This window comes from Nyctibius grandis, chromosome 8 (genome assembly GCF_013368605.1).
Source record: "Nyctibius grandis isolate bNycGra1 chromosome 8, bNycGra1.pri, whole genome shotgun sequence".
Classification (NCBI taxonomy): Eukaryota; Metazoa; Chordata; class Aves; order Nyctibiiformes; family Nyctibiidae; genus Nyctibius; species Nyctibius grandis.
In genome coordinates, this window is record NC_090665.1 from 17,207,698 (window position 1) to 17,235,467 (window position 27,770).

Genomic DNA, 27,770 nt, shown 5'->3' on the forward strand with positions numbered 1-27,770 from the left:
AAACCAGAGTTATAATCACTCTAAAAATAAAATTAGACTCTTTATCAATCCTTAACATCTGCATTTAATATTTTCTCCTAAACAAAAATACAGATGCGATTATGTAGCAAATTACAGTCTTTGACAACGTATAATATTTACCTTCTCTTACACTTACTTTAATTCTAATTTGGTCATTAATACTTGACTCATTACTGCAACATGTTACTTGTAGTAAAAGTGCCACAATTTAACTATAAACATGACATTGCCATCTTAAAACTGCTTTGCTATAAACTGTAGAGAATATACAGAGTTACAAAGTCATTGTGTTTTTATCAAAATATACAAACCCCCCCCCAAACCTAACACAAGCTATCAATATTTTTCTTATGAACTATACAGTTATATAAAATACTTGTAAAATTATCTTTATATTTATAAATATTCTACCTTATTTGCTTTGGTCTATAATTATCATCATACAAGTCCACTTAGAAGATATCTTTGTGTACTTTCTTTGAAACATCATCGTACTTTTCCTGTGTTTATTCTTCTATTATCCTTATTTAAATGGAACCAAAGCTGCCATGAAACCAAAACTTCTCAAGGGGCTCATAGCATTCACCAATGATAGAATAAGTGGACTATATTATTACTTCAATCAATACTGTATTATCATTTCAATTGTAGTTTTATTGTACCCAAGCTATAGTTTCTTCTAAAATATTCAAGAAGACGAAGTAAGTAAACAAACTGTGTACCCACACTTGCACATAGAATGAAGTTGAGGTTCACTAACCTTTGTCCTGACTTGATTTTTTAACACTTCATAAAGATGAACATACGTGACTAACTGGAAATGCAGATACAACACAACAGAGCCTTATCATATAAAATGCAACTTGTAGACATACACCCTCTTTGACTTTTTAAAAATCTCTTAATCTCATTTTAAATTAATCACATTTTCACAAAATAATATTAATTGTAATATTTTGGTAATGTCTTTCAGCAGCTTATTCTCCCAATTCTGAGCAAACTGTGAAGCCATAAGGCCCACCATAACCCTTCGATGAGACAGGATGAGGGAGGCAGAAAGGTCAACACTTCTTCCTCCAGCAACCTGTTCCAGACACCTCTCTGCTATGGGCCCACTGTGCTGGGCCAAGAGGCACTGCAACAAAGCTTGCCTGGGGCCAGATGCTGGCATGGTTAGGGGGATCACTGAGAAGGGACGTATGAAGCTTAGATGTTGTATTTAAGGCATGGGGATGACAAGGAACCCCACAAACTGGCCCTATCCCTGTTTATACATAGGCACTGCCTTAGGGATATATATGGAAGCAAGAATCCCAGTATTTACCTCCTCTTCCCAAAATCAAAGTATTTATGGAGAGTTGCTCTGTCATCTGGTGTCCAGGCATTATTCCAGGACGAGGAGGAAGACTCTGCCTAAATCTCCTCTTCTTCTGCAGAGAACAATAGTATTTCTAAAAGACAGGAGTTGCAGACCCAGCAGAACGTGAACGTTTATATACAGGATTTCTTTAAGCTAGGCTGTTTCATGAGAACAATTTCCTTTAGACAAATGCACCTGAATAGCTCTACCAGACCACTGACATTGGGATTTATGCAGTTTGGAAGACTGGCTATTGTGAGTTCCACTGAATCTGTATTAGATGTCTCAGAGATATCATAAACCTGGAATACTTCCCACACAAGCACTCAGACTTAACAGTTATCATGGTAACTACACAACTGAATATGGAAAGGAAAAGAGGTTTGAAAAGAGGTTTAAACTCCTGAATATGTTTTGTAAATGCAGCGTTACAGAAAAGCACGCCAGAACTCAACTGTACTTCAGCATACCCAAGTTCATGAAACATTTCCCACCTTCACTTTAGAATACACTAAATTACAATTATTTTGTTTATAAACACATTACTTTTTGTTAAAAAATGCAATATATGGTTTCTGCAGCAAAAATTCCTTCTACAGAGTACACTGTGAACCTGCATATTTATTTTGCCTAGAATGATTCCAACTGAAAAACAGCACTGTAAAATAGTTCAGTGACTAGCTTCCTGTAATGCTAAGTAGAAGGGTTTTGGTTGGTCATATTTTTTTTTCTTCTTTCTTTCTCTCTATGTTAGAAGTCTATTGTGGCAAAAGTATTTTGGGTCTTTCACATTGTATTATTGCAAATACTAGTTTTTCTTTTCTGTGTTATTTTTCTTTTGCATATACTGACACATGTTTAGATGAAGAAATTTGATCATAGTAAATGATACTAATTTGAGTGGAGACTTTTACCCATGCAATGCATCTTTATTTTCTCCAGTATATAGTTTGGGATTTTTCTTCTCTTTTGCACAACTGTCACTCAGAGTATAACTTCTGGAGTTACGTTTTGTGTACTTTTTACTTCAGTTCCTTCTGAGCCCAGGAAATGTGGATTTTCCAAAAGTTTAGTGCTTTCATTGCAAAACTGCTCTTTTCTATCTTGTGGACCTGGACTTTTGAATATATGTTTCTTCTGGTGCATTCCCAGAGCAGCTGCTGTCTTGCAAATTTTGGGGCACTGAAAGCAAGCGTATCCTTTTCCATTATGCTCACGCACATGTCTTTGCTCATGGTTCCTTTTGGTAGAAAGATATAAGAAGCTCTGAAAGCAGAACTGACAGTGGTAGCGTTTTTCTCCAGTATGAATTCTTTCATGTATTTTGAGTGTTTCATTTAAAGTGAACGCCTTATTACAGTATTGGCAGACAAAGTCTTTGACACCCAGGTGAATACGTTCGTGTTTCTGTAGATTTCCAGGAACTGAGAAACATTTCCCACAGGTTTTGCAAGTGTAGGGCTTTTCCCCAGTGTGACACCTCATATGCATTTTTAAAGTGGATGGACTTTGAAATTGTTTTTGGCATAATTCACAAATGTAAGGCTTTGAAGTAGCTACATGCCAGTGTACGTGTTCTTGAATTCCTGCAGTGGAAGACGGATCTCTTTCACAGAGCTCACAATGAAGATTAGGCATTTCTGCGTTCTCTTCTTGACTTACCACCTTTTCCTCAGGAGCATTCCTGAGCTCATACTCTCGACTGCATGTGTTGTGGCTTTCCATAATGGTGTTCTTGCTTCCGTGCTTTTTCCTCCATTTGGTCTTTTTCACTTTTCTTAGCTGTTTTGATTTCTTTTTTGGTTTGTAATTATAATAGGGTCTCCAGGGTTTATCACTGGAGTCCTGGTCACTTATGTCATCACACATTTCTGTCAGCTCCAGGCATTCTGAGCTATAGAGCCTAGATGGGCTTCTTTCTTTTATCTCCGTTTCTGATTCCTCAATTAGATTGTCCTGTTTGGACTCGTGTTTAGATTTTCGGCCCCTTTTACAAAACAGCTTAGATCCTAATATATGTCTTTTTACAATAGCCTCATTACCAATTTTTACTGTTATTTGACAAAGAGGCGCAACATTGCTGTCAGTAGATGTTCCAGGTAGGGCAGGCTTTGCAATGTACGTTTCAGTTTTACTCAATTCTTGGACAGTATTTGTTGTTTTGCTAGATGAACCTCCAGATCCTGCGACATGCTGTGTATCCTCAGTTTCTTCTGCTCTGTTGTAGAGCAGTGTTTTCTTTTTCTCCTTAATAGTTTTTGATTTTGTAATGCACCTCCCATAATTATCAGACCCATGTTTACAATCATCACTCACAGACTGACTAGGTAGATTATTGGAAGATTCTGTCTTATCGTTTTCTACAGAAGTGACTGTTTTACTGTGCATTATTACTGATGAAACTCTGCTACTGTGCATTATAACAGAGGGTGCAGAACTGCTGTAACTGATGACAGAGGTTGAATTTTCACTCACGTTAGTTAAAGACACGACTGAGGAATCACGCTCCTGAGAACCAGAGTCATTTGCAGCAGTGGAAACACTTTTTTCAGCTGTGAAAAAGTCCCTCTGCACGTCAGAAGTTAAGTTACCTACTCCCCAAGAGGAAGAATTCTGAGTATTCGTGGAAGGCGCTATATCATTACCTGAAGATGTATCCAAGGCAAGAGTTCTGTTGTTCGCTATTATATTACTTTGAAAATTCAGTGGTGGTAGCTCAGAGCTAACAGAACTCGGAATGAAACAGGTAGTAGAAGCAGTTTCATTAACCTGGCTGTTTGTTTGAACATTTTCATATGAAGAATTTCGGTAGGACTTATAAGATAGTCGCCTGCATTTCATAGGTAAAAGTCGATACAGTTTGTATGGGTACATACTTGGTTTTAAGCCTCCATTGGCTGTCTTTTTATTTACCGAGAGACGATGGTCAATTGCATGGAAAGATTTCTGATGATTTTTTAGTATATAATAAGTCATAAAAGTCTCCAGACAGAAAATGCACTGATACCGTCTTTCTCCAGTGTGCCAGATCTCATGTCTGGTGCGATACTCAGCTAATGCGAAAACTTTATTGCAGTAGTGACAAGGATACGTTCTTCTCCAGGAATGCACATTTGCGTGTCTTCGAAGGCTAGACAATGTTACATAACTACGCTTGCAAACAACGCAAGTATATAGTATCTGCCCGTCAACGACTTTAACCAAATGATCTGTTTCTGGTAAAGTGCAGTTTGCATTAGAATAATCAGTGATGCTGTTTTCAGACAACAGAGGCTCTGCGTTTGCATATGAACTTCCATTCCTTCCCTCTGTAGCAGTACAGTTATTTGCAAAATTTTGTTCGTTTCCATTGTGAACCGGCAAGGTACTTGACCTCGTGCAGCCTTGTTCATGACTTTCCAGTATATTTAGATTTGCAAATTGTTTGCTGCAGTATTTGCATATGAAAGTTTCCTGATGCTCAGAATGGAGCTGAAGATGAGCACTGAGTAACGCCTTGTCACTGAATGATTTTGCACAAGAGTTACAATTGTAAACAGGTGGAACGACAGTTGCCACGGATCCAGAGACATTAGCAGAATTGTTTTCCTCTTCTCTGGATAAATGGAGATCTCCTGCTTTATTCTGAGGTTTTGGAAAGGAAATAATTGTCTGATCAGTAACTGCTTCATGCTGGGCTTCTGTAGTGGTTACTGTAGAGGCCGGTACGTTTGCTATAGCCAAACCAGTGCCCTGGGGCTTAAAGGCTGTCTTAGGAGTACTAGATGCTTGTTTTCCTGGCTGAATGAGTGGTGTGGCTTGGCGATTTTCATAGTGGTCTCCACCCATCTTGTATGAAGGGCTGCTGTCCTGTTCAAGAAAAGGTGTTCCTTGAAAAGTATCTCCCCCGGAAGAAACTGCATAGGAGTGTTCGGCCAGTGTACTGGCTGGCTCAGCATCTTTGCAAACGTCGCTTCTGTCGAGGCTGATGGGTGCTTGTATTGTCTCAGACACCTTCTTAAAGCTTGCCCTCAAATCAAGTGGAGAAAACAAACTGTTTTCTGTTTCAAAAATTGAGAATGCATTTGTAATTCGTGGTCCATTTGTCACAGCGGAGTCTTCATGTCTCTTTTCGTGTTTTTCCTCTTTGACAGTCCCTTTTTCATTAATACAGTACACATAGGGGCAGGGGGAACTTGAAAAATCAACATCTGTAAGATCTTCTAGAAATGATATTCCCAGTTTTTTCCCTGCAGCTGCAAGGTCCGTTACAGTCTCCTGCCTCTTAACAACTACTGTGGAACTGTAGATGTAATTCAGTATTTCTGTGAACACTTCAGCTTTGAGATCATCTAACTCCAGCACATGACCTGAAATACAGATAGTACGACTCCAAAAAATGTTTTTAAAGTAAAGGCTTGAAGCTGCCAGCACATTACTATGGGCTTTAAATTTGGTATCTTCCACAATTATGGTGACATCACATAAAATACCCCGAATGCGCTGTTCATTCAAAATGGAAAGGACAGTGTCACTGTGGAAGTCATCCTTGAGATCCTTTGAATGGGACATGACTGTCATCTACAAGAAAAAAAGAATGTAAATATATTTAGAAAGCATTTTTCATCCATTTCAGTTACTGATCATGTTTATAGTTCTATATTTATTCTATATACATTTTTAATTTATTAACTTTAAATTTTAAGAATTAGTAAAATTTTGTCATAGCATTTCAGGTTGAAGTCATCTCAGGTTCACTCATGCCAACAATACTGAAGGAAATCTATGTACAGATCAAGGATGCAAGAGCACCAGTAGCTCCTCAGCGGGAGGGAGAAGATCTTCTCTGTCCCTGCATGGGTCTGTCACCCATCCTGTGCCCTTCATCGGGGACTGCAGCCACCAGCTTTCTGTGTGCCAGCGGGTGCATCTGCTCAGGTTCACACTGAATGACTCACGGAACCCTTGAGGTAATTCCCCTGGCATGTGGTTGAGGTATTTCGTAGACATTATAGGGAAGGCTGAATTGCTGTGGTTCTGTGGGTACTGAGGACGTTGTTTTCTGGGTCTGTTTGTCAGGCAGTGACTTCACAACACAACTGCATTTGATCCCCTTATTAAGCTGATATTTGAAACAGGGATCAGAGATCCCATGCAATAAAGTTTCAGTTACAGGATAAGACTTCATAAGCAAATGAATGCACAAGCAACACAATTTTGTAAACAATAGCGGAGTACATATAACACTATTTACGTAAACAGAATATTATTTTTAAAATAGTGATTAAATTTTATTAGATAAATAGTTTACACTTACTTTAAAATGACTGAAAATTTATAAGTAAGTGAATTCAGAAATTCAGTAAGTAAAACAGTGTAATAGAACATTTTTTTCTTCAGTTATACTTTAGATTTATAGTGTTCACACTTTATAATTTGATAGTGTGTTCTTAATTTCTACCAAATAATAAGATTTAATTGCAATAGTAAATGCCGGTAAATAACCGCCAATTTATAATAATGAGGTTTAATGCTGACAAAAAATGTTTAGATTAGCCAGGCTGTTACTGTATGAATATACTGGTTTACTTAACTGAGATAAAAGACGCAAAATATGAATGAAAAATAGACTGAAAAAAATGATGAATTTGACAGTATGCATCTGGAGAAAATCTCTGACTTAACCAGATGATTTTTTGTTTTGTTCAAATTCAAATCTGTACCATATAATGAGGTTTGTTCCTTTTTTCCCCATCTCTGAGTAGTGTTTTCAACTACTACTGCCCATTTCTGACTTCAAGTCATGAAGAAATAGTTGTCCTACTGGCATTTACCAATCGCTACAGTAAAGAAACCTGCATATTTATTAAAGACCCTTTTCTTTCAACTTGAGGAATCAAAATGTACCTTAAAGAAAATGACCAACTACAGATATTTTGTAAGATAGGTTAAAATACTACCATACTGTAGTGCTCTAATAAGTTAGGAATACCTTCAAAACATTCCACCTACTGCTCCAAACTTAAATGTTAAGCTTGAAAATTTTTATGATGACCCTTACCCTCAAACAGTTTACATTAAAAATGCCAATATATTCATTAAGATGGGTTTGACCCAAACAGTGAAATAAAGGTTTGATGCATATTCACTACGCAAACAGCAATGGCCATTCAGAACACACTGGCTCTCTCACCCACGCTATTCGGAAGTAATCCTTTCTTGAAAATAGGGTCTTTATTAACAAGTAAGTAATACGGGACGTACACCCTTGCTCTAGCTAATCTAGTTACACTTTGGACAATTTATCACAAATCCAGCAACTACTTCACTGCAAATCAAATTATACAAAAAACAATGACAACCTTACTGTGAAGACAAACACAAGGTACTATGAAAAAGATCATAATTTGGCACATTATGGATGAAGCTTGGAAGTAAAATTTATACCTTGCAGCATGGCCACTGTTTCTATCAGGAAAGTATAGTCAATGCAAATTGCCAAAACTTCTAATACAGTTTAATAGCTGAGAATTTTCAATGCACAGAATTCAGAAAAATCAAAATTGTGATTCACAAAAAATACCTCTGATGCTTATATATGCCATGGATGTCAAGAAATTAATTCATCAGTATAACTGATAGAAATGTAGACCTATGTTATTCTGATTATCTGGTCACTCACAGCAGCTGTAAATCTAGATGCATTGTTTTGTGCCTTTACATCTTAAAATAATAGTTCATCATGTGTTTATTATACTTATTTGGCTTAAAATAAGAAATATTTATTCATTTTGAATGATAACCTGAAATTCACAGTAGTTAGGTATGGTTATCTGCTTTGGTTCGGTATCTGAAAACCCACATATAATTGTAGATAGTTTCTAGCATATCAAGTCTTCTACAGGAAGAATACTGACAAGAACACTTTTCTTCACGCAAGCAGCCACTATCCCATAATCGATTCTTTTTTCTCATTGACAATGTCTGAGATTACATCTGACTTGCTCATGTGATGTGGTATTAGAAACCAACTGTCAGACATCAAAAACATTTCACAACAGGAGCTATTGATAGAGTTATTTCCTGAGTATAGGAAATAAATTATGTCAACTCTACCTCCCAGTGAACTGCCCCATAGGAACTTGCCTGTGTTTTTTCTGTTTCTTTATTGGAGACAGCTGGTTTTAGTTCAAAGACACATCATCTGACATACTGTTTGCTAAATATATCAGACTGGTACTTCTATACTAAGAGGCATTTATGAGCAAGGCCTACAAACCCAAGTGTTTTTAGTAGAAGTCTTATTCAACTAGTTATTTCAAAATTTATCCTCCTTAGGAGAAAAGTTAATATTTTCAATTTCTACCTGCATGTACATAGATCGCCAGTTTTCGTAGTCCTGGATATTTTGGTACGCTCAGTAAAACACCGAACTAGATTCCTTGTGTAAAGACAGTAGAAACTATCATTTGCTATTTGGACATTTATTTTTTTTGCTGTGTGCTAAACCATCTGCTATATATCTCATTGGAAAGTTACACAGAAAAATTGCAGAGCAAATTGATTTTCAGAGCCAACGCTTTTCGCTTCTCTGTCTCAACCTATGCATTCCCCAAATAGTCCATTTATTCATGTGTGTAATGATTCTCTACTGCCTTTTATTTTACCTGTCTTGCCGCTTGCATTTGTGAAAAATGTGTCTGAAATGCTATAAAATCAGAATGTTCTACCTAGTACACACATAAATGGAATGTTTCAGGAATATTTTACATTCCATTTGCAGTTCATACTGCAAAAGGAAAACCTGCTCTTCAGTTTCCAAGGGAGCTCTACTGAGACCAAGATACACAGAGATGAAACTTTTCAGATGTATTATTATTATTAAATATTTTCAATTAAAACACTGTAAAGTCCATTTGGAATATTACTATTCTTCTGTATTATTTTCATTATACAATTATGAAAGAAATTCTAGTATTCTTTGTAAATGTTGCCCCAAACCAATAGATAACTTCAGCTTCTGAACAGCAGAATTTTTGATTGGGAGTTACCTTACTATTTACAGATTTTCTGCGAAAACACTAACAGACTTGACCTGTCATGAAAAGCTGTTGAATCACTTTGAGAGTGAAACGGTCAGTAGGTTGATTAAACTATAATGTTACCTTTTCTGATATCAACAGAATACCACCCCAGGACAATAGTCATAAGTGAAAATAAGTAATATTAAAAATTAATTGAAAGATCAGAGATTGATGCACCCAAACAGAAATATGACTACTTATGCCTCACAGATGACACTGCTAATTATAAATATTAGAGCAGCCAGCTCTACATGGACACTGCAGAAGGAAAAAGCTACTGTTTATTTTTATATTAATATTACTTTAAAGTAAACAAAGAGATCACAAGAAGTTTTACTGGCCGATTAATACCAAACATAACAAATATAAAATTTTTTACTACCAAAGAGAACTGTTGCAATCTAGGAATACTGTTTTTAACTTTTGCTAAACTTTTGCAATCCACTGCCAAGCAAGCGTACCCCGTTACATATGAGAAGAGATTCTTTTATTCCACTTCGGTTGCCTAAATTTGAAAGAAAAGCTAGTGGCACCACCAAACAAAAAAACACATTAGGGCCAGTTGCTAGTACCCAGGCAAAATAAAAAACAACAAGATACTTGATAAACTGTAGTAGCAGTTCTGTTTTCTTATTCCACACATTTCTACTGGGATTTTAAAGATGCTAATATTTTCTGGTACTTACCAACATGACACTATGGAAACATGTTCACTCCGTAATTTTCTTATGTTCAGTTTTATTCCACTCTATTAACATTACTTCGAAGGCTATCTCTGTTTTGTTTCCGGCCTGGTTCCCCAAGTGAGAAGGAACATTGATCTGTAACTCTCCTAAAGGGCACCATTTTGTTCTACAGCATAACTAGCAGTAGGCATCACGAACAAACAACAGAAAAAAACAAACAGAAACAAGTACACACACACCCCCCACATCCCCCCCAGATCTACTGCCCTGATCCTTGCCCACCTGGAAACCTACTGCCCAACCACCACTTTTATGACGGTAGCTCAGTTTTTTTATAGAACCACCTCACCAGTCCCTTCTGGGCAGTATGGCGACGCAGGGCTGCCTCGAGCAGGGTCCCTTCAGTCTCCTTACAACCTCAGGCACACAGGGAAGTTTTAATGATGTCTAATGACATTTAATAGCTTGCAGTGGCATGTAGCTTAGTGCTCTTGCCTACATAGCTACACGTTATTTCTACAATTACATTTTTTCTCTTTTAGACTCTCCCTGCTCGCAACCTTCCCTATTAATATAGAATACTTACCTTTTCTATTTTTTTATAGCCTCATCAGCATTATAGACTTTAAATAACTTTTTTCAGCCTCACACTGTTTCCTCTAACTTTTAACTCAGACAGCTGGGGGGTGTGTGGAATTTAGCATAAGAATCCTATGTTCATATTAGCAAATCTCTGCAGCCAGCCACTCTTTCAGAGTTGTAATTCTTTCCTATTATTAGCACCCCTAACTCATTCTCTCACTTCTACTTTACACCTTCTACATTCATTTCTCATCACATGGAAAAAACAGCCTTTAAACCCGTACCAGCGCTCCGAGCAGGCTTACGCTTTTCACTAAGCGATATTTCTCACTTTGAAAAGCAAAGCCGGTCCTGTCTCTGTCACAGGGCACTCTGAAACCCGTCTGGCTCTAAAAATAATTTAATAAATACGTTTCCCGCGCCATGTCCGGTTCTTTCCGATACCAGAAGGTTTCACGCCTCAGCCCACGTCCTTGCCGGCCCCGCCAACGACCGGCGCGGTGCCCCGCAGGCGTGTGGCGGCCCACGGTGGGCCCCTGGCCTGCCGCTGGCCCCGGGCCCTGCCGCTGGCCCCGGCGGCCTCGCCCCGCTCGCCCGCACGGTGGAGCTGGGCGCGCGTAGGAGAAGCCCCGTCCCCTTTTCCCTCTAAAGCACGGCACGAAACGCAGGCTTTGGCAGCTACGTTAAACGTGAACTGCTGCTGCACAGTTCAAATGCGATCGCCTCTTAATCCTGCAGGAATTACATAAAATACAAGCTCCCGAGGCAGCACTTTAACGCCCGTATATTTGCCTGCCTTAAAACGCGGCCTCCCGAGACAGCACACGCTTGGCACCCCGCCAGCTGCGGCGAACTGGAGGACGCTTCCTGGTTATGGACGACAGCTGCGCTCTGCGCTAAATCACGTCTCCAGCCGAGGACACAACGCACGTTCACCTGCAACAGGGTTTTTTCCCTAGCAGTAACACAAACGCTTACGCAATTTTACGCTCGAATGTAAAACAACTCACTGTTTTTGAGCTACCTGGCGATTAAAACCATGTCTTGGGGGTTGTCTGCAGCAGGGAGGACGCCGGCGGCAGCTCAGCGGGACGGCGCGCTGGGTGCCCGCGGGGCCGCAGCAGGTGCCATCTTCCCGGCGGCGCGGGGCCTCTGGCGCCCGGCTGCGGCGCGGCCGCGCGGGGCCCGCCGAAGGCGGCGGGACGGCGCGGCCGCCATCTTGCGCCGATGATCCCTGGTAATCAGGTTTGCCTGGGGCTGCTGCACGACGGGCTGGCTCCCGCGCCCCGGCGCCCCTTCTTTCTTTACTGACTGCTACGTTATTTTTTATGTGTTTATTTTACAGCAAATGCTTTGTCCTTAAGTAACACAGCCAGCTGGGATATTTGGCGTATCAGCTAAGTTGTTTATATGCAAGGAGTGTAAATTTAGAAAGATGAGGAAATCCAGTGTTCCCTGTATCCAGCCCCTTGCTCCATGGTCATCAAGGCAGTTTTGTCCACGTCATTTAGAGTTCCCCTTAAACCTAACAAAGGATTTTGATTGCCTTCCTCTCCTTCAAAGCCTTTCTCATATGAAGAAGGAGAAAGCACTTATGGAGACGCATAGCTCCATGCATAACTTCTGCAACTTCCCACTAAAAAGGAGATTAAATATGTCCTGGAAGAAAATAATATCTGAAATAAATTACATTTGGTTACTTAAGTATAGTCACATTTACCTTATTTTCCTTATCTGATTAATTATCTTTCTTTAAAGCATACATAGAAACTCATACAGTATCATGAGAATGTTTATTTTAAGCATTAGTCTTACTCTAATGTTGACTTCTTCAGTTTATTTACTGCCTCAGTGCAACGATAGTGCTTCATAAGCACTAACAAATGCTTACCTAGATAAAGGAAGTAGCTTGATTTAATTTAGTCAGGTGCTCCAATATTTTTGGTAGAGTCTTCCTGTGTATTCTCTCTCTCTGCCTCCCACTTTAAATCATCAGCAAAACCTGCTTTCCCAGTACTGGGAATCGTGAAGCTTAGAGAAGAACTGGGCTTTGAGACAGGTGGAAAACATAGTTAGAAAAACGGACAATTTGCTTTTGTCTTAAAGCTTGCTTGAAAATACTAAGTTTGCCCAAGGCTAACCTATGTTTATTTTTATAAGCTATTGTGTATAAAGCTTTACTGGACAGTTAACTGTGTTTTCAAATCTTAAGCCTATGCATTAGAAGTGCTGAATAGTAGGAACTGATTCATTTTAGAAAAAACAAATCCAGAAGCATGAACTATTTCATCGTTGTCACCCTTGATGGGCCTGGAAGTTAGAACTTTGCTAGAGCCCCTTCATGGCAAATGCTGCTTATCACCTGAGGAAACTATTTAGTATCAACATAAGATATACAATCAATTATAAGGAGGGGAGGCCTTTTTCCAGCGTTCTGTCTTGGAACTATGATATGCTTTCCTGATTGTTTAAAAGATATGGAAAGAAATTTGTTCTTGTCAAGAAATTGTCATCATTTCAGTGACTGATCTGTACCCCCCTCTTCTTTTGCCGTTTTACACAATCCACATTAAAAGCTTATGTTAGAAATACTGAACATCTCTGTGGAGAGCTTAACTGCTGCTTCTGGATCACTGGAATTCTTATAAATAAGTTCACCTACAGAAGCAATGAGTATCTTTTTAGCTTAGGACACCCTGCTACCAAAAAATGGTTTATTTTATCTCATGACAAACTGAGCTGCTCTTATCAGTAGCTGTTTACCAACAGCTATGGAGGTGGAACAAACAGCTGAAGAACACAGCAGTATTGATTGCAAAAGCAAAGTGCGTCCCAAAGTTTTCATGACTTTTTTATTCCAATCGACACAACTGAGAAGTAAAGTTTCATACTCACATGTAGATTACTTTTAATCTTGGACTTTGTCTATTGCTTATTTACTATTATTTCTTCATTATTGTTTTAGGTGTTTATATACATATTAGTATGTATTACTGAAGATTTCTGACACAAGTGCCATAAGAAGTATTTGTGAAAAATGTGTTGTCAGTAACAATACAATAATATGGATTAAATTAAACCTGTTGTAATCCTTTAAAAGAAAGAAATGCATTACTGAACAATAAATACAAGCATCTTTTTAGATTATATGAAGCAAATTTAAGGAAGATTAGGTTCTGAATTCCCCCTGAATCTTAATTAAAATTGATTATTTTAAACTGTTTTGAAAATCAGATGCATAACCATCACTTGTATAGCAGATACCCCCAACTTAGAGATATAATTTATTTGTACTTGAGCATTTGATGCTCTGGCAGTTTTAAAATCTATAGACAACATAACAGATTTGGAAAAAACTGACTAGTTTTTTCTTCCTCCTTGTTTTTTTTAATTGATGAGGTGTTTTCTTAAGGCAACTTCAGCTCATCCACTAAAAAAAGAATCACCTTTTCTGTGACTAGTATTGTAATTGAAGGTACTAATTTCCATATATATATATATATATATATATAATTTGAGCTATTTGGAATTCACAGTCCCATCAGCTCCTTGTGTATTAAAAATATTCTTCAGAGTAAGAAATTCTTTATAAGGCCATCTTGGCTGCACCCAAGATTTTACATTGTCATGTTTCATGTAAAACCAATTGCATGCAAAGAAAATGGAGGAACTGGTGCTGCAGTCAGACCTATGTGAATGGACTACACTGATACCTGTGAGAAGTCAGACAAGATTTACCTGCATCTGCAGTCCTGATTTCAGGGTGTAAGCCACAATACAAATTCTATACTTTTTAAAAATAGCAATCTTGCTAGTGTATGTGTACCAATTCCCACTAAACATATAAATGATTGCACATAACATCACACAAATATTATGTTCCTTTTTGAATAGAAGTCCAAGTAGTTTAGCAGTGGATTACTTCTTATATGGTAAAATTGCAAGGTATAGAGAAAATTGCTAGCAAACTTTTACTTCTTTAAAATGAATAAAAGAGTTCCAAGCTTACTGAAGTGGTGGTGTTTGGATGCTTTGCTTAAGTCTGATAATCTCACTTCTGCAACTCATGGTACGTGGTATTCTTTCCTTAAGAGTATTTCAGACTGCCTAGGAAAAAATGTTCCAGCGTTCCTCTCCAGTCAAGCAGTTTCAGTTCTTAAACACCAGGAAACAACATATATAGCATTACCAACTGTTGCAAATTCCTCCTGAGTGATGGGATTTTGGCCAGGGCTTGCCTGGTTTCCTTCTCAGTGCCCAGAGCAGGCCAGCCTATCCATGAGAAAAATTCTTGCACGGACTGTCTTCTTCATTGCTCTCACTCCTGAGGCCAAAGCAGCCAGTGATGCTGCTAAGGAGGAAAACACAGCTCCTCTTCACCCCTCAGGCAGACCAACACTTCACTCAGATGTGGGGCACAAGAAGGACCCAGCAGCCCAAAGTGGCTTCACTCCCCTTTCTCTTCCATGAGCAAGAGAAAGAGTTCCTCTGTGTTACCCTTCTCCTCTTCTTGATCATCGAGCAGAGGGAGAGCAAGGGAGAAGGAGCACAGTTACAGAGACCTGCAGCAGCTGCCTGCTCCTCCAAGTCTGGTTGAGAGGAGAGGAGCCTGGCAGAACACATTTGCTCTCAAACTGTGCGAGCTGTACATGCGCACCAAAGTAAGTCTTTCTGCAAGGTATGTTGCCTTCTTACAATTTAGGCATGGCCTAATCTGAGTCCCGTGAACACTAAACAGAACACGGACAAGCAATTTTTAAAGGTATAACTATACCTTTGTCTCTCCACCAGTCTAAAAAAGAAAGTGAAGCAACAGCAATAACTGACGTAAATCCAAATTCTTCTTTTGCACGAAATAGAAAAGCTTATGTTGTACTGCTACTAAGGATCAGCTCACTTTACATCTTGCTATCTCTGAACAATCTCAGTATTATTTTCCATTTAAGTCTTTAATTTTTTTATGTGCTGCTGACAAGCTACTTTCTAGCCTCCTACACTTCTGGGACATAGCACAGTCCTTAGCTAGCATAGATCAATTGCAATCATGAAGCTATGTTTACAGACAGAGTGACAACAGACATTTTTCTGTTGTTGGCGGTTGTCAAATGTAGTGATTTATATATTTGAATAGCTTTAAACAAAAGTAGCAAATTAAACATTTAATTTTTGTTCATTTTGGACAATTACTATGTGGTATTCTGTTGTCCGTTCAGTTATCAGAAAGACAAAATAAAAGTAGTCAAACCCAGCCTCTCATTTTCCAATTTTCAGAGGAAATATCCTTTGAATATCTGAACCAGCCTCCACAAGAGCAGCAGCCAAGCTGCATGTTCAGGACCACTGTTCTTCTCAGCCAGGTGTGCTGGGGGCCAGGCCAATGCAGCCATTCTTGCCCTTTGCTGCAGCTGATGTAGCAAATCGTGCCAGACTGAAAATAGAGCTAAATCCCTTCCCCTGGAAACACCTGATGAGTTGGTCTGTTGATGGCTGGGCACAACCATTTTGAAAGCTAGACTTGGTCTTCAAGCTGTCAACTGGCCACCACTGATCTCCAATATTCCTTAAAACATTGCAAAATATTTTTGGTTTTGCTGTTCTATTGGTAGACTTTAGCATGCCAAAAACAATGCACAAGTGATAGCTGTTACTCTTAATCATCACTTTAGCGTGGCCATTTATTCTGACAACTTATTTGACACACAATAACTTTGGCTGTATGCTTTTAAATACTCGTATGCTCCATTTCGTGCTGACCTAAGTGGCCCAGCCCAAGCTCTACCCCTCCTCTTCCATCCTGCTGCACGTTTCCAACCTAAAAGCTATAGCAGGGCCTCTGCTCCTGCAGTGGAGGAGGACTGTGGCAAAAGCAGGTAGCAGCTGGCAGTAAGGAGAAAGTCTTGATGGCTCCAGCTCTGGTTTCTGCTGCATGCTCTGCCACTAACATGAATCGCCCCAGGCACAAATCCTGGCCTGACAGTGAGCTCAGCTCAGATGGGGAGCAACAAATAATAAAAAGAAAAAAAAAAGTTGACTTGCATCTCCCTAATAATTTCCCCGAACTCTTATTCGCTCAAAAGCCTTAATAGTATTGTAGCATGTGATGGTATATAACAACATTGTTTATGGTTCAGGATCATGAAAAGATTCATGTGATAGTGTTCAAACTATCTGGAATTAATACTAGATTCTGGCACACTTGAGAGTTACGGAAATATTTAACATTGTCGGGATAATCTTTATTTGTAAATCTTATTGTTACATATGAAGCCTTCTCTCTTAATGCACACTCTAAAAAAACTCAGTGGGAATCTTTTCATTGATTTCAAGAGGGTTTTAATTAGGCTACCGGTCACATAAACAACTTCTCAGATTACACCAACTGAATTTAAGCTCAGGATTTGCAGATTCCCATTTTTGCTCTCTTTTTAACGGTTAGCATTTTAGACTTATGTCTTAAAGGTAAATCATCTTGGGATAACATAGTTAACCCGAAGGGTTGTATACACTTTTCATTTTATATACAAATTAATACTTTAAGAAGAAAGGCCAAAAATAACCTGTCCATAAACTTCAAGTCAGTAAACAAATTTGTCAAAACTGATCTTATATATCTGAGCTTCTTTTAAATCCAGGAATAGAAAACAAAACAGTACCATTCAAACACTTGCACAGAAAGCGTGAGTACTGCCTAAATGCTCCATCCAAATCTTACCCTGAAAGTCCACAAACTGCCATTTTGACTTCTACAGCTTTTTCTCTCACCACACACCTTTTACTGTTGTTGACTGTTAGAAGACAACACTTGGTCACGTCTCTTTGCCTGGATACCTTGGATAGAATGAGAGTGCTACAAGCAATACCAGTTTCATTTTTATTTAGTGGCTTTAGTTTGTCACTGGATAAAACAGTATAATCATACTTGCGTCTGAATGCTGGTACGAGATTCAAATTCAGAATGCCTGAGCACTTCTGAAAGACACAGTAAACCTTAATTTCCATCCATATTTTGTTGTCTTGAAGCAGTGCTATAAGTATTCAGAATCTTGGAGAAAGGTTTCAATTTGCAGACCACCAAGCCTCCCATACCAATTTTGTCCAGTTATTGCAAGTCCAATTTAGAGCATGGTGACAAAAAAAATCACAAGAGAGATTTCCATTGAAAACATGAGGTTTTTAGGTTAAAACCTTTGAGTATTAAGAATCCACATTGGGCCATGCCCAGAAATCTTTTTATATGGTGATTTTCAAGATGCATGCTTTACTGTGAGCACATGGTATGTAAATGCATTGGGCTGCTTAATAAGCATTCACTGACACACATCTGCAGCTTTGCTAATGTACCTTTTATTCGTATGTGGTTGCCAAGGAAACAGGTTATGGCCCAGTATTCTACCTAAAATATACTGAGCAAGTGTTATATGATAATTTACTTAAAATAGGTACAACTTAGATTTCGTAGCCCATTGCTCCTGTAAGTCCAGGTAACCTGAATTTATTTAATTTTAATGTTTCGCTTATTAGTTTAAACCACCAATGCCATCTTATTGTCTCTGAAAATCCATTACCATTTTCTACGTCATACAACATTGTGTATTAAAAGTAAACTTAAATACAGAAAACATTTTGACATTCTAGGAATTAAAGAGTTTTTTTGTTTTGTTTTGTTTTTTTAAAATTTGGTTCCTTATCTTACATTCTGCCTGGTAGCCTTAATTACACAGAATCACAGAATGTTAGGGATTGGAAGGGACCTCGAAAGATCATCTAGTCCAATCCCCCTGCCGGGGCAGGATTGCCTAGACCATATCACACAGGAACGCGTCCAGGCGGGTTTTGAATGTCTCCAGAGAAGGAGACTCCACAACCTCTCTGGGCAGCCTGTTCCAGTGTTCAGTCACCCTTACAGTAAAGAAGTTTTTCCTCAAATTTAAGTGGAACCTCCTGTGCTCCAGCTTGCACCCATTGCCCCTTGTCCTGTCAAGGGATGTCACTGAGAAGAGCCTGGCTCCATCCTCTTGACACTTGCCCTTTACATATTTATAAACATGAATGAGGTCACCCCTCAGTCTCCTCTTCTCTAAGCTAAAGAGACCCAGCTCCCTCAGCCTCTCCTCATAAGGGAGATGTTCCACTCCCTTAATCATCTTCGTGGCTCTGCGCTGGACTCTCTCTAGCAGTTCCCTGTCCTTCTTGAACTGAGGGGCCCAGAACTGGACACAATACTCCAGATGCGGCCTCACCAGGGCAGAGTAGAGGGGGAGGAGAACCTCTCTCGACCTGCTGACCACACCCCTTCTAATACACCCCAGGATGCCATTGGCCTTCTTGGCCACAAGGGCACACTGCTGGCTCATGGTCATCCTGTTGTCCACTAGGACCCCCAGGTCCCTTTCCCCTACGCTGGTATCCAACAGCTCTGTCCCCAACTTGTACTGGTACATGGGGTTGTTCTTGCCCAGATGCAGGACTCTACACTTGCCCTTGTTATATTTCATTAAATTTCTCCCCGCCCAACTCTCCAGCCTGTCCAGGTCTCTCTGAATGGCTGCGCAGCCTTCCGGTGCGTCAGCCACTCCTCCCAGTTTTGTGTCATCAGCGAACTTGCTGACAGCGCACTCTAATCCCTCATCCAAGTCATTAATGAATATATTGAATAGAACTGGTCCCAGAACCGACCCTTGCGGAACTCCGCTAGACACAGACCTCCAACTGGACTCTGTCCCGCTGACCACTACTCTCTGGCTTCTTTCCTTCAGCCAGTTTACAATCCACCTCACTACCCGATCATCCAGACCACACTTCCTCAGTTTAGCTGCAAGGATGCTGTGGGAGACCGTGTCAAACGCTTTACTGAAATCGAGATAGACCACATCCACAGCTTTACCATCATCTATCCACCGGGTAACATCCTCATAAAAGGCTATCAAGTTGGTTGAGCAAGACTTCCCGTTGGTGAAGCCATGTTGACTGCCCCTAATGATCCCCCTATCCTTGATGTGCCTAGAGACAGCACCAAGAACAAGTTGCTCCATCACCTTTCCGGGGATGGAGGTGAGGCTGACCGGTCTATAGTTACCCGGGTCCTCCTTCCTGCCCTTTTTGAAGACTGGAGTGACATTCGCTTTCCTCCAGTCCTCAGGCACCTCTCCCGTTGCCCATGACTTAGCAAAGATGATGGAGAGTGGCCTAGCAATGACTTCCGCCAGCTCCCTCAGCACCCGCGGGTGCATCCCATCAGGGCCCATGGATTTATGGACATCCAGGTTGCTTAATTGGTCCCTGACCCAGCCCTCATCAACCAAGCCAGATTCCTCCTCTATCCTGACTTCTTCTGAGGCCGCAGGGGTCCAGGGCTCCTCAGGACAGCCTCCAACAGTATAGACAGAGGCAAAGAAGGCATTCAGTAACTCCGCCTTCTTTTTATCCTCTGTCTCCAGGACCCCCACCTCATTCATCAGTGGGCCTACATTGCCTCTAGTGTTGGCTTTACCTGCAATGTATTTGAAGAAGCCCTTTCTGTTGTCCTTGACCTCTCTTGCAAGGTTTAATTCCAAGGAGGCCTTAGCTTTCCTAGTTGCCTCCCTACATCATAAATAATAATTACTTTTAATAATATTAATAGTAATATTATTAATAATAATATTTAATAATTATTAATATTAATATTAATATTAATAATAATTACTTATTTCTACTTAGAGATATCACAGCATTAATGACTACAGTGCAACAAACCGTTTCCTACAGAGATTTGTGCAAATAGCGCCACTGAAATCAATGAAACTACTCCCTTTCTATAACGCAGATTATACTCCGATACAAAAAAACACAGTCAAAATTAATGAATTAATTGGGATTTCACTGATTCTTTCATTCAATATGTACATATCTAAAATCTAAAGCACAGATACCAGACGTATTTGTTTTAACCAAGATGATTATTACACATTCACAGTAAGAAGAAAGGAAACTGCTAGTATTTGAAAAAGTCATGCAAAATGTGAAACACTTATTTTGAAATATCCTGATTATTTATCACAATACTATACTTGAATTTACAAAGTGCTCTTTGCAGATCACAATTCAAAAGTTTTTTTACTACCTCTGATGTATAAAGGTAGAGATTAGATTAACTATATACAGTTTAACCAAGACAGCAATATTAGAAATGGACATTGGCACTAAGAGAGTTCCTCTGTCTTTCTTGTATGGCACAGATTTGTAATGAACACTAGTGACTGGGATCCAGAGTGAACATTCTGGCAAGCTCAGGAGGTTTGCTTGCCTGCCAGTATGTTTGGTTTGTACAGATCACTGGAGGCTGTAACAACCTGTTTCAAAGATCTATTCTGTCCAATTTGTTTGTCCAACCTCTATGGCAAGAAAAATCCAGCAGGAGCTGGAAAAATCCAACAATATTGACATGAGAATAGAGCAATGCAGTACCATAGCAAGAACAACCCTTAAGTGGTTATAAAAAAGGTAGAACTTTAACTGGAAAAAAAAAAAATCATGTAATGCAGTGGTTTCAAAGTGTTAAATATTTTAGCACTATTTCTGTGTGAGTTTTAAAGATATTTCATCTTGCTATAATCACCCCATAAACTTACCCACCTAAAATCAGGTTGTTCTTCTGTTAGAGTGTTTTGAAAGTGGTGTCGACAGGTATTTTCAGCAAAACCATCTCAGTAGTACTGTGAACTCTGTGGCTACTGTGGCCTGCAAAGGGGAAAATCCAAATTTAATGAGTAAGATATTATACAAGTACTAATTTCCAGATACATTGTGTAATTCATCAAAATTTTCCCTGGAGTGCTGCAGGACTCCAAATCTACATCTGGGAGACTTAAAACACACCCATGATAAAACAGTACCATTAACCAAACTACTGTGAATACTGCTTCTGCCTGCATTGTTTTATTATGGTTTACCCTGTGTAGTGCAAACTGGACATAATATGTTCTAGACAGAAATGTAAGGACGTTTTCATGTTTAAAATAATTTTTCATTTCAGTAACTGGAAAAATTAGACTAAAAACAATCCTTGGCTCTATTTCCTTTCTCCCATCTCAACTATATCCAAATTATGCCTACACGTTTACCTTCAAGACATCAAATAATGGAGGCTTCACAACTTCCTCAGTCTGGTCCTGAGTTTCACAAGGTAAAGTCAGTGGAAAACAAGTGTATTTTAAGATCAGCTTCACAGTTTGCCAGTTTAGAAAACAAATCATGGTACAGGGAGAAACAATCATCATTACTAGTCAACTCCCCTGACTCCACATAAACTGCTGAAACCAATTATAAGTTATCCTTTATCTTAAAAGCCTCCATGTTTTTTTGCAGTCTTTCACAAGGCCTTTTTTCCCTCCTCTTTCCATTCTGCCACTTTTCTTTTGGTCTCTTTCGTGACAGATACCATCACAGTATCTGTGATAATGCCATTTCTAGGCAACTCATGTTCTCTGGAATACACTTCCTGTAGCTCTCTGCTTAAATGATTATTCATCATTGTCAAACATCCTGATTTTATGTTATTATGTATCAAACATCCTAATAAGGTTATCAAGTAATACAGTAAAAATTATTCAGAACAGGGCTTTGTTTCAAAGATACTGAACAAAATTAAATTGTTCCACAGAGCAACTGCAAAATCTTATGGATAAGGCCTTATGACTCAGCTGACAGGCATTTATATAGCAGCAATGAAGAATACATAGATCCATCTTCCATTTGCAAATATACCATATACTTTTATAAATAACATTATACAGGAAATACAGGATCCATTACTTTGGCTTTAAAAGGTAAGAAGGTGGGCTAATTTTTTTTGTTGGTTTAGCTGAGTACGTGTTTAGTATATCTTGATTTGAATAAGTATTTGATAACTCACATCTGCCCGTCACAAAGGCCAGAATGAAAGAAAATTGCATTAAGCCATTATTATTACTTCAAATACCAATAAAGTTGTATTCACAAATGACTGAAATATTATGGTGAATGGGAAGCTTAAACATCACACTTGGAGGAATCCAGCAGCAAAAGATCTTACCAAAGCTAAAGAATTCCCCAGTTTTATAATACTAGAATTCAAATGTAGTATTATACATAATAACATCCTTTTAAAACGTAATAAAGCAATTCACATGATAAAGTACAACAGACACTAGATGCCCCAAAAGGGTTAATTGGTACCTGTTCATTACTACCAGAGTCTGTCTAATAGTCTGGCAAATATTATCTGAACACAGATAGTTTCACACAGAGACCTGCAGTTTCAAATCAAAATGAAGTTCAGAGGCAGAAGTAACCTTAATCAGAAAGGTCATTGAAAAGCAAGCAGGATAGTGTTTGAGTGAATGATTTTTAGTTTGATTTCATTTTTACTCTTGCTTTGTATAGATTTTCTGTTAGGCAGAAATGGAATTTGCATGGATAAAAGAACACATTTCAATTATAAAAGGGAGGACTTAGTATCAACAATTAGACTCCTATGATAAAACTGGGGAAAAAAAAAAAACAAAAAACAAGCCCCCCTAACAATAACATTTGCAGGCTGGGCTGGAGGTGTGAAAAACTGCACCTGCTCCTACGTGCCCCCGTTAGATCCCTGAGCCAAAAGAGAATAAAATGGATGAAGTTTACACAAGATTTCTTATGGCAGCTCTGGCTATAACATTTTGACACTCTGCACGAGCTAGATGTAACTACCATCAAAGTACATACAGCAACCCACGTATAATAGTCAAACTGGAAACAGCTTGCTAATTACTAGTCTCCTCCTGCATAAATAAATCGGTTTCTTTAGCTAGAAGAAATTACCTTTCACAGGCTGCCAGTGAGTTTTTCCAGACTCATGAAAGCACTTGAGTTCAGTCATATTAATTACAAGAGGACTTGCACTCCCTAACAAAAGAGCAAATTTGCAAATGGATTTAAAACAACCCTAGCGAAGCATGCTCATGTAACGGAGCTACACTTTCTTTAAATGCCTTGAGTGGGTATGTTTGAACACAAAGACCTAATAAAAACAGTTTATCGCTAAGTGCCCCATCTTTTCTAAAGATAAATATCAGCAGCAATAAATAGATTGCTTCTACATAGCATTTGTTCAGCAACTTCCTTTAAAAATAACCACACAAGAAATAAACAAAGAAATGCACTTTTGATAACTACATGTAATGGCACACTCCATATTAACATTTCAGACAGGAAAATAATCAGCAGAAGCAAGATACTGGAGATAAATCAAGTTACAAAAAAAAATGCAAACTTTAATACGTCACTTGAGAGATGCTGTTTATTACATTTTCAGTTCTGCTTCTTTAGGTGAAACAGGGGAATATTGCACTGCGTCAAACTAATCTCATAATTACGAATCAAATGGTTTTATTATCATTATTAAGCATTGGCCTATCAAGACAGATGACAAGTCATATTCCTGAACAGTTATACTCTTCATTTAGAATGCACTGAACTGATATATTTAGAAATAAATGAGAATTAGTTTGATATCACTGACACTGTCAGGGCTATTATTGATAATTGGCTGTGCTTCTAAATACCTCCTCCACATTAATTTTCAGTGCTGGGTCCTCATCTGCACAAAATATACTTAGTCATTTTAAAGTCAAGGACATGAAAGGAAAATGGCTACCCTGCTGCAAATGTCTCATTGCAGTAGTGAGAATTTCTCATGTCCTGTACAAAGGAGATTCACAAGGAGGTACACTACGTTATAAGCTCAGTGGAAACATTTAGTAACATCTGATTCTGTATAAGCAGTTACCAGTGGTACACATAAGATTTAACTCTATTGATACTGCTTAAAATATTAGCTAAAAATAGAAATAAGAAATTACAATACTTAATTTTTGCAAAATCTATAAGGTCTGCAAATTACCGCAGACCACAAGTGAGCTTATTCTATAAAGGCTTGTTTAAGATCTGACAGAAGTTATTTTCCAGTATGCTTAAACACAGTTCTTTACCTGAACTTCAGAATGGGTCCAGTATTTAAAGAAAGGTTTATTATCATTACTGTGGCTGAATTCAGCAAAGGTGAAAGAAGGTTTAAACATACTTCTGATTCTCTAAATTTCTCAGCTACTAAATATTTCAGTGATACTTTTATACTTGTGATAATGAAACTATCACTTTATATACACATGGTACAAACCTTGACCTACATGCAAGACTAGGCTAAATTAAAAAAAGAAACCGGGGTACGTTTCTGGAAATAACCAATGCAGAACAGCAATAAAACAGGTTTTTTGTTGTGTACAGCTTTATAAACAGGGCATCGTTTAAGAAATTATAGCCGTATGGAAACATAAAATGAGATCAGATTCTCGTTTAGAACTGAAAGGAAACAACTGCAGAATTTCCATTTGCATTGTGATATTGCTATTAAAGAGAAGAACATCTTTCTACATCTCTACTATTGCACCTTTTAAAAGGATTTGGTTGCCAAGGAAACTGGTTCTGGCCCAGTATTAATCTGAAACAAATATATTACAAAAGTTGGTGTAAGTAATACAATACTCAATTCTTTTTATTCTTAATGCTCAAATTCAGGTTGTTGTACCTAAGGCTGTTAGGTTTTTATTTCATAACCTTTTTTGTGTGAAGTAAAACACACTTCAGTGAACTGATACTCAGTTTAAGCTGACAGGGCCATCTATATCAATCTCTCTCTTTAAAGCCCTTGTACCTTAAAATAAAAAGAAATACTGCAGATTTACGTTTGTAGCTAATACTGAAAATAGAAGCATTAAAGCATATTAATCTTTATTTAAGATTTCGCACAAAACACAAAACCGCTTACGACAGAATTTAAATATTTTTCATTTTTCTTATCCACCTCAATTTTTATTTTTGCATTTTAACTGCAAGCTTAGTAATGCTTATAGTCAGCTTTAAAATGTAATTGAATCAATAGGGTTTTCAAAAATTCTTTTGTTGCATAAGCGTTGCCACGCCCTTAGTACATATGATTATTTTAACAGACATGACTGCTCTAGTTTCAGAATAGATTTTTTAAAAAACAGATAAGAACAACTGTCATGCCAATTTGTGAAGCCAACAATTCACTATTAGGTTGTTTTCATTAACAGGTTAATACATTTTTTTAACTGAAAGCTACATTCCAAAGCCCATTTCATGTTCTTGCAACACTGACCAAGAAATCAGTAAAACATGCAAATATCAACCTACCTGCGTGTACCACTTAGTGCAGTGCTAGCATGGCAATGCCCCCAGCCATTTTTATGTAAAGCGATGGAGATATAAGTTCTATTCGTGGTCTTCTTGATAATTTTTTAGAAGCAGTTGTGAAAAATCAGATGGGAAGCAGCTTGAATAGACCGTGATCAGGAGAACCGAGTTTATCAATAGGGAAAGCAGGAGTGGGGGAAAAAAAAAAATGTCCTCATCCAAGGTTTTCCGAAACTGCAACACAAGGTTGTTTGGTTTTTTTTCTCCTCCTCAGAGGGTTCAAAGCTTGAAGCTGACCACTGCAAAGGCCACTTGTCACATTTACTGAAAATCAGCCTATTGATATCACAGCTGAAAATATAAACTCGACAACCAAAGCCCATTGCACAACGTGGACTGCGTAAGAGTTAAAAATAGATTCGACGTGCCTCCTACCTGCATAATAAATATGTAAGTTTCAAGTGCTTTAATTCGATATTCACATTAATTAACAATACAATATGCATTATTTAAACTACAGTAAACGCAAGAAGAAAAAGGGTGACACCATCTGGAAGCACAGTTTGCCTTTTTTTTTTTTTTTTTTCTTCTTTCCAAGGGCTAATAATGTAGTTTGAATGTGATGACAAGCTAACAGCTCACCACATTGCAAATGAAAAAAGAATTCTTAAGGTGATGCTCAAATATCTAAGCTTGTAGTGAAGCACAAACCAGTCTTCACTACTGCATGACATGGCACACAGACCATTTACATACTCACATTTGAGATACTAGGCACAGTATAATGAATTCAATACACAGCATGCACACAGCACAAGCAACGTTAATCCTGCCTGCCATTTTAGGCTTGCAGGAGTAAGATACATACTGCAGCACAGCTCTGGTAAGGGAGGAGGCAAGGGACAGCTCACCTTAAATGCAGTATCTGATTAATGTTGTAAGTGACATTGCGTATCAGCTACAGAGTCTTGGTTCAACTGGGTGGGAGGGAACAAAGAAAATTGTCATCAACTGGTGATGCAAGATGAGCTCCAGTCACTAACACTGTTAGCAAACTCCGAATTCTACAATGATACAGTAGTAGGCATTTCAAACTCTTATCAAAATCTGCCTGTGCAATGGCTGAGTCCGCCGGCCGAGGAAAACAAAACAATCTTCTTGCTTATTGAAGAAACGCTGGATTGACTACAGTAACATCCTCTTGATGCAGAAAGATTTCACGTCGCACATATTAAATCCTGGATGCACTTGCTGTGCTTTCCTAATTTTTAAGTCTCAGAATTAAAAAACAAAATAAAAAGACAATGATAGGAAAAATAGCATAACTAAAGGTCTAATGTTCATACAAATAAAACATTTCTTTTCTTTCCTGTTTTCTCTCTTTTACAGTCCATCAAAATCCTGAGCAGTATTGACAAACCACACGAGCACGGGGTCTGACTGCATGATCAGCTGTCTGTGTCTACGCTACACCCTGTTAACCACAAGCAGTGTTAGAGCTAAATATATCTGCAATGCAGAAACGGTAGGTGCTGTGTGGTATACAATTCTGACTAATTATAAAATATTTTTCTATCCTCAGATATAATAAATAAAAGAAAATTTGGTGCTGATCTCTGTCAGGCACAGTATCTGTCAGACTTACAGAACATAAAAGCTATCCTAAGTATACTGACCTAGATAGCACTAAGAAGACTTAAGCAGCATACAATCATACTCACTGTCAAAGCAAGGAAAACGAAACAATGATTGTCTAATCAAACTGAAAGCAACAACTCACTACCACAGTATGAATTCCAAAATGCTACGTACTGTATATGCACATCTCACGTTATTGGAAGA

At 38.5% G+C, this 27,770-nt stretch overlaps 1 protein-coding gene across 8 annotated transcripts; it reads right to left on the reverse strand.

The window, feature by feature from the left end:
* Positions 1-40: 40 nt before the first annotated feature.
* ZBTB38 (zinc finger and BTB domain containing 38) lies at positions 41-27,770 on the reverse strand. Of its 8 annotated transcripts, XM_068406870.1 has the most exons (4): positions 27,741-27,770; positions 26,840-26,905; positions 21,327-21,431; positions 41-5,941 (listed from the first exon to the last, which is right to left on the reverse strand). In XM_068406870.1, exon 4 carries the CDS (start codon positions 5,939-5,941, stop codon positions 2,366-2,368), a length of 3,576 nt encoding a protein of 1,191 aa, XP_068262971.1. In that variant the 5' UTR covers positions 21,327-21,431; positions 26,840-26,905; positions 27,741-27,770; the 3' UTR covers positions 41-2,365. The 8 variants fall into 8 exon arrangements, with proteins under 8 accessions (XP_068262971.1, XP_068262970.1, XP_068262972.1 ...); XM_068406869.1 differs by lacking the exons at positions 26,840-26,905; positions 27,741-27,770 and adding an exon at positions 25,929-26,254; XM_068406871.1 differs by lacking the exons at positions 26,840-26,905; positions 27,741-27,770 and adding an exon at positions 25,929-26,254 and having other exon boundaries at positions 21,323-21,431.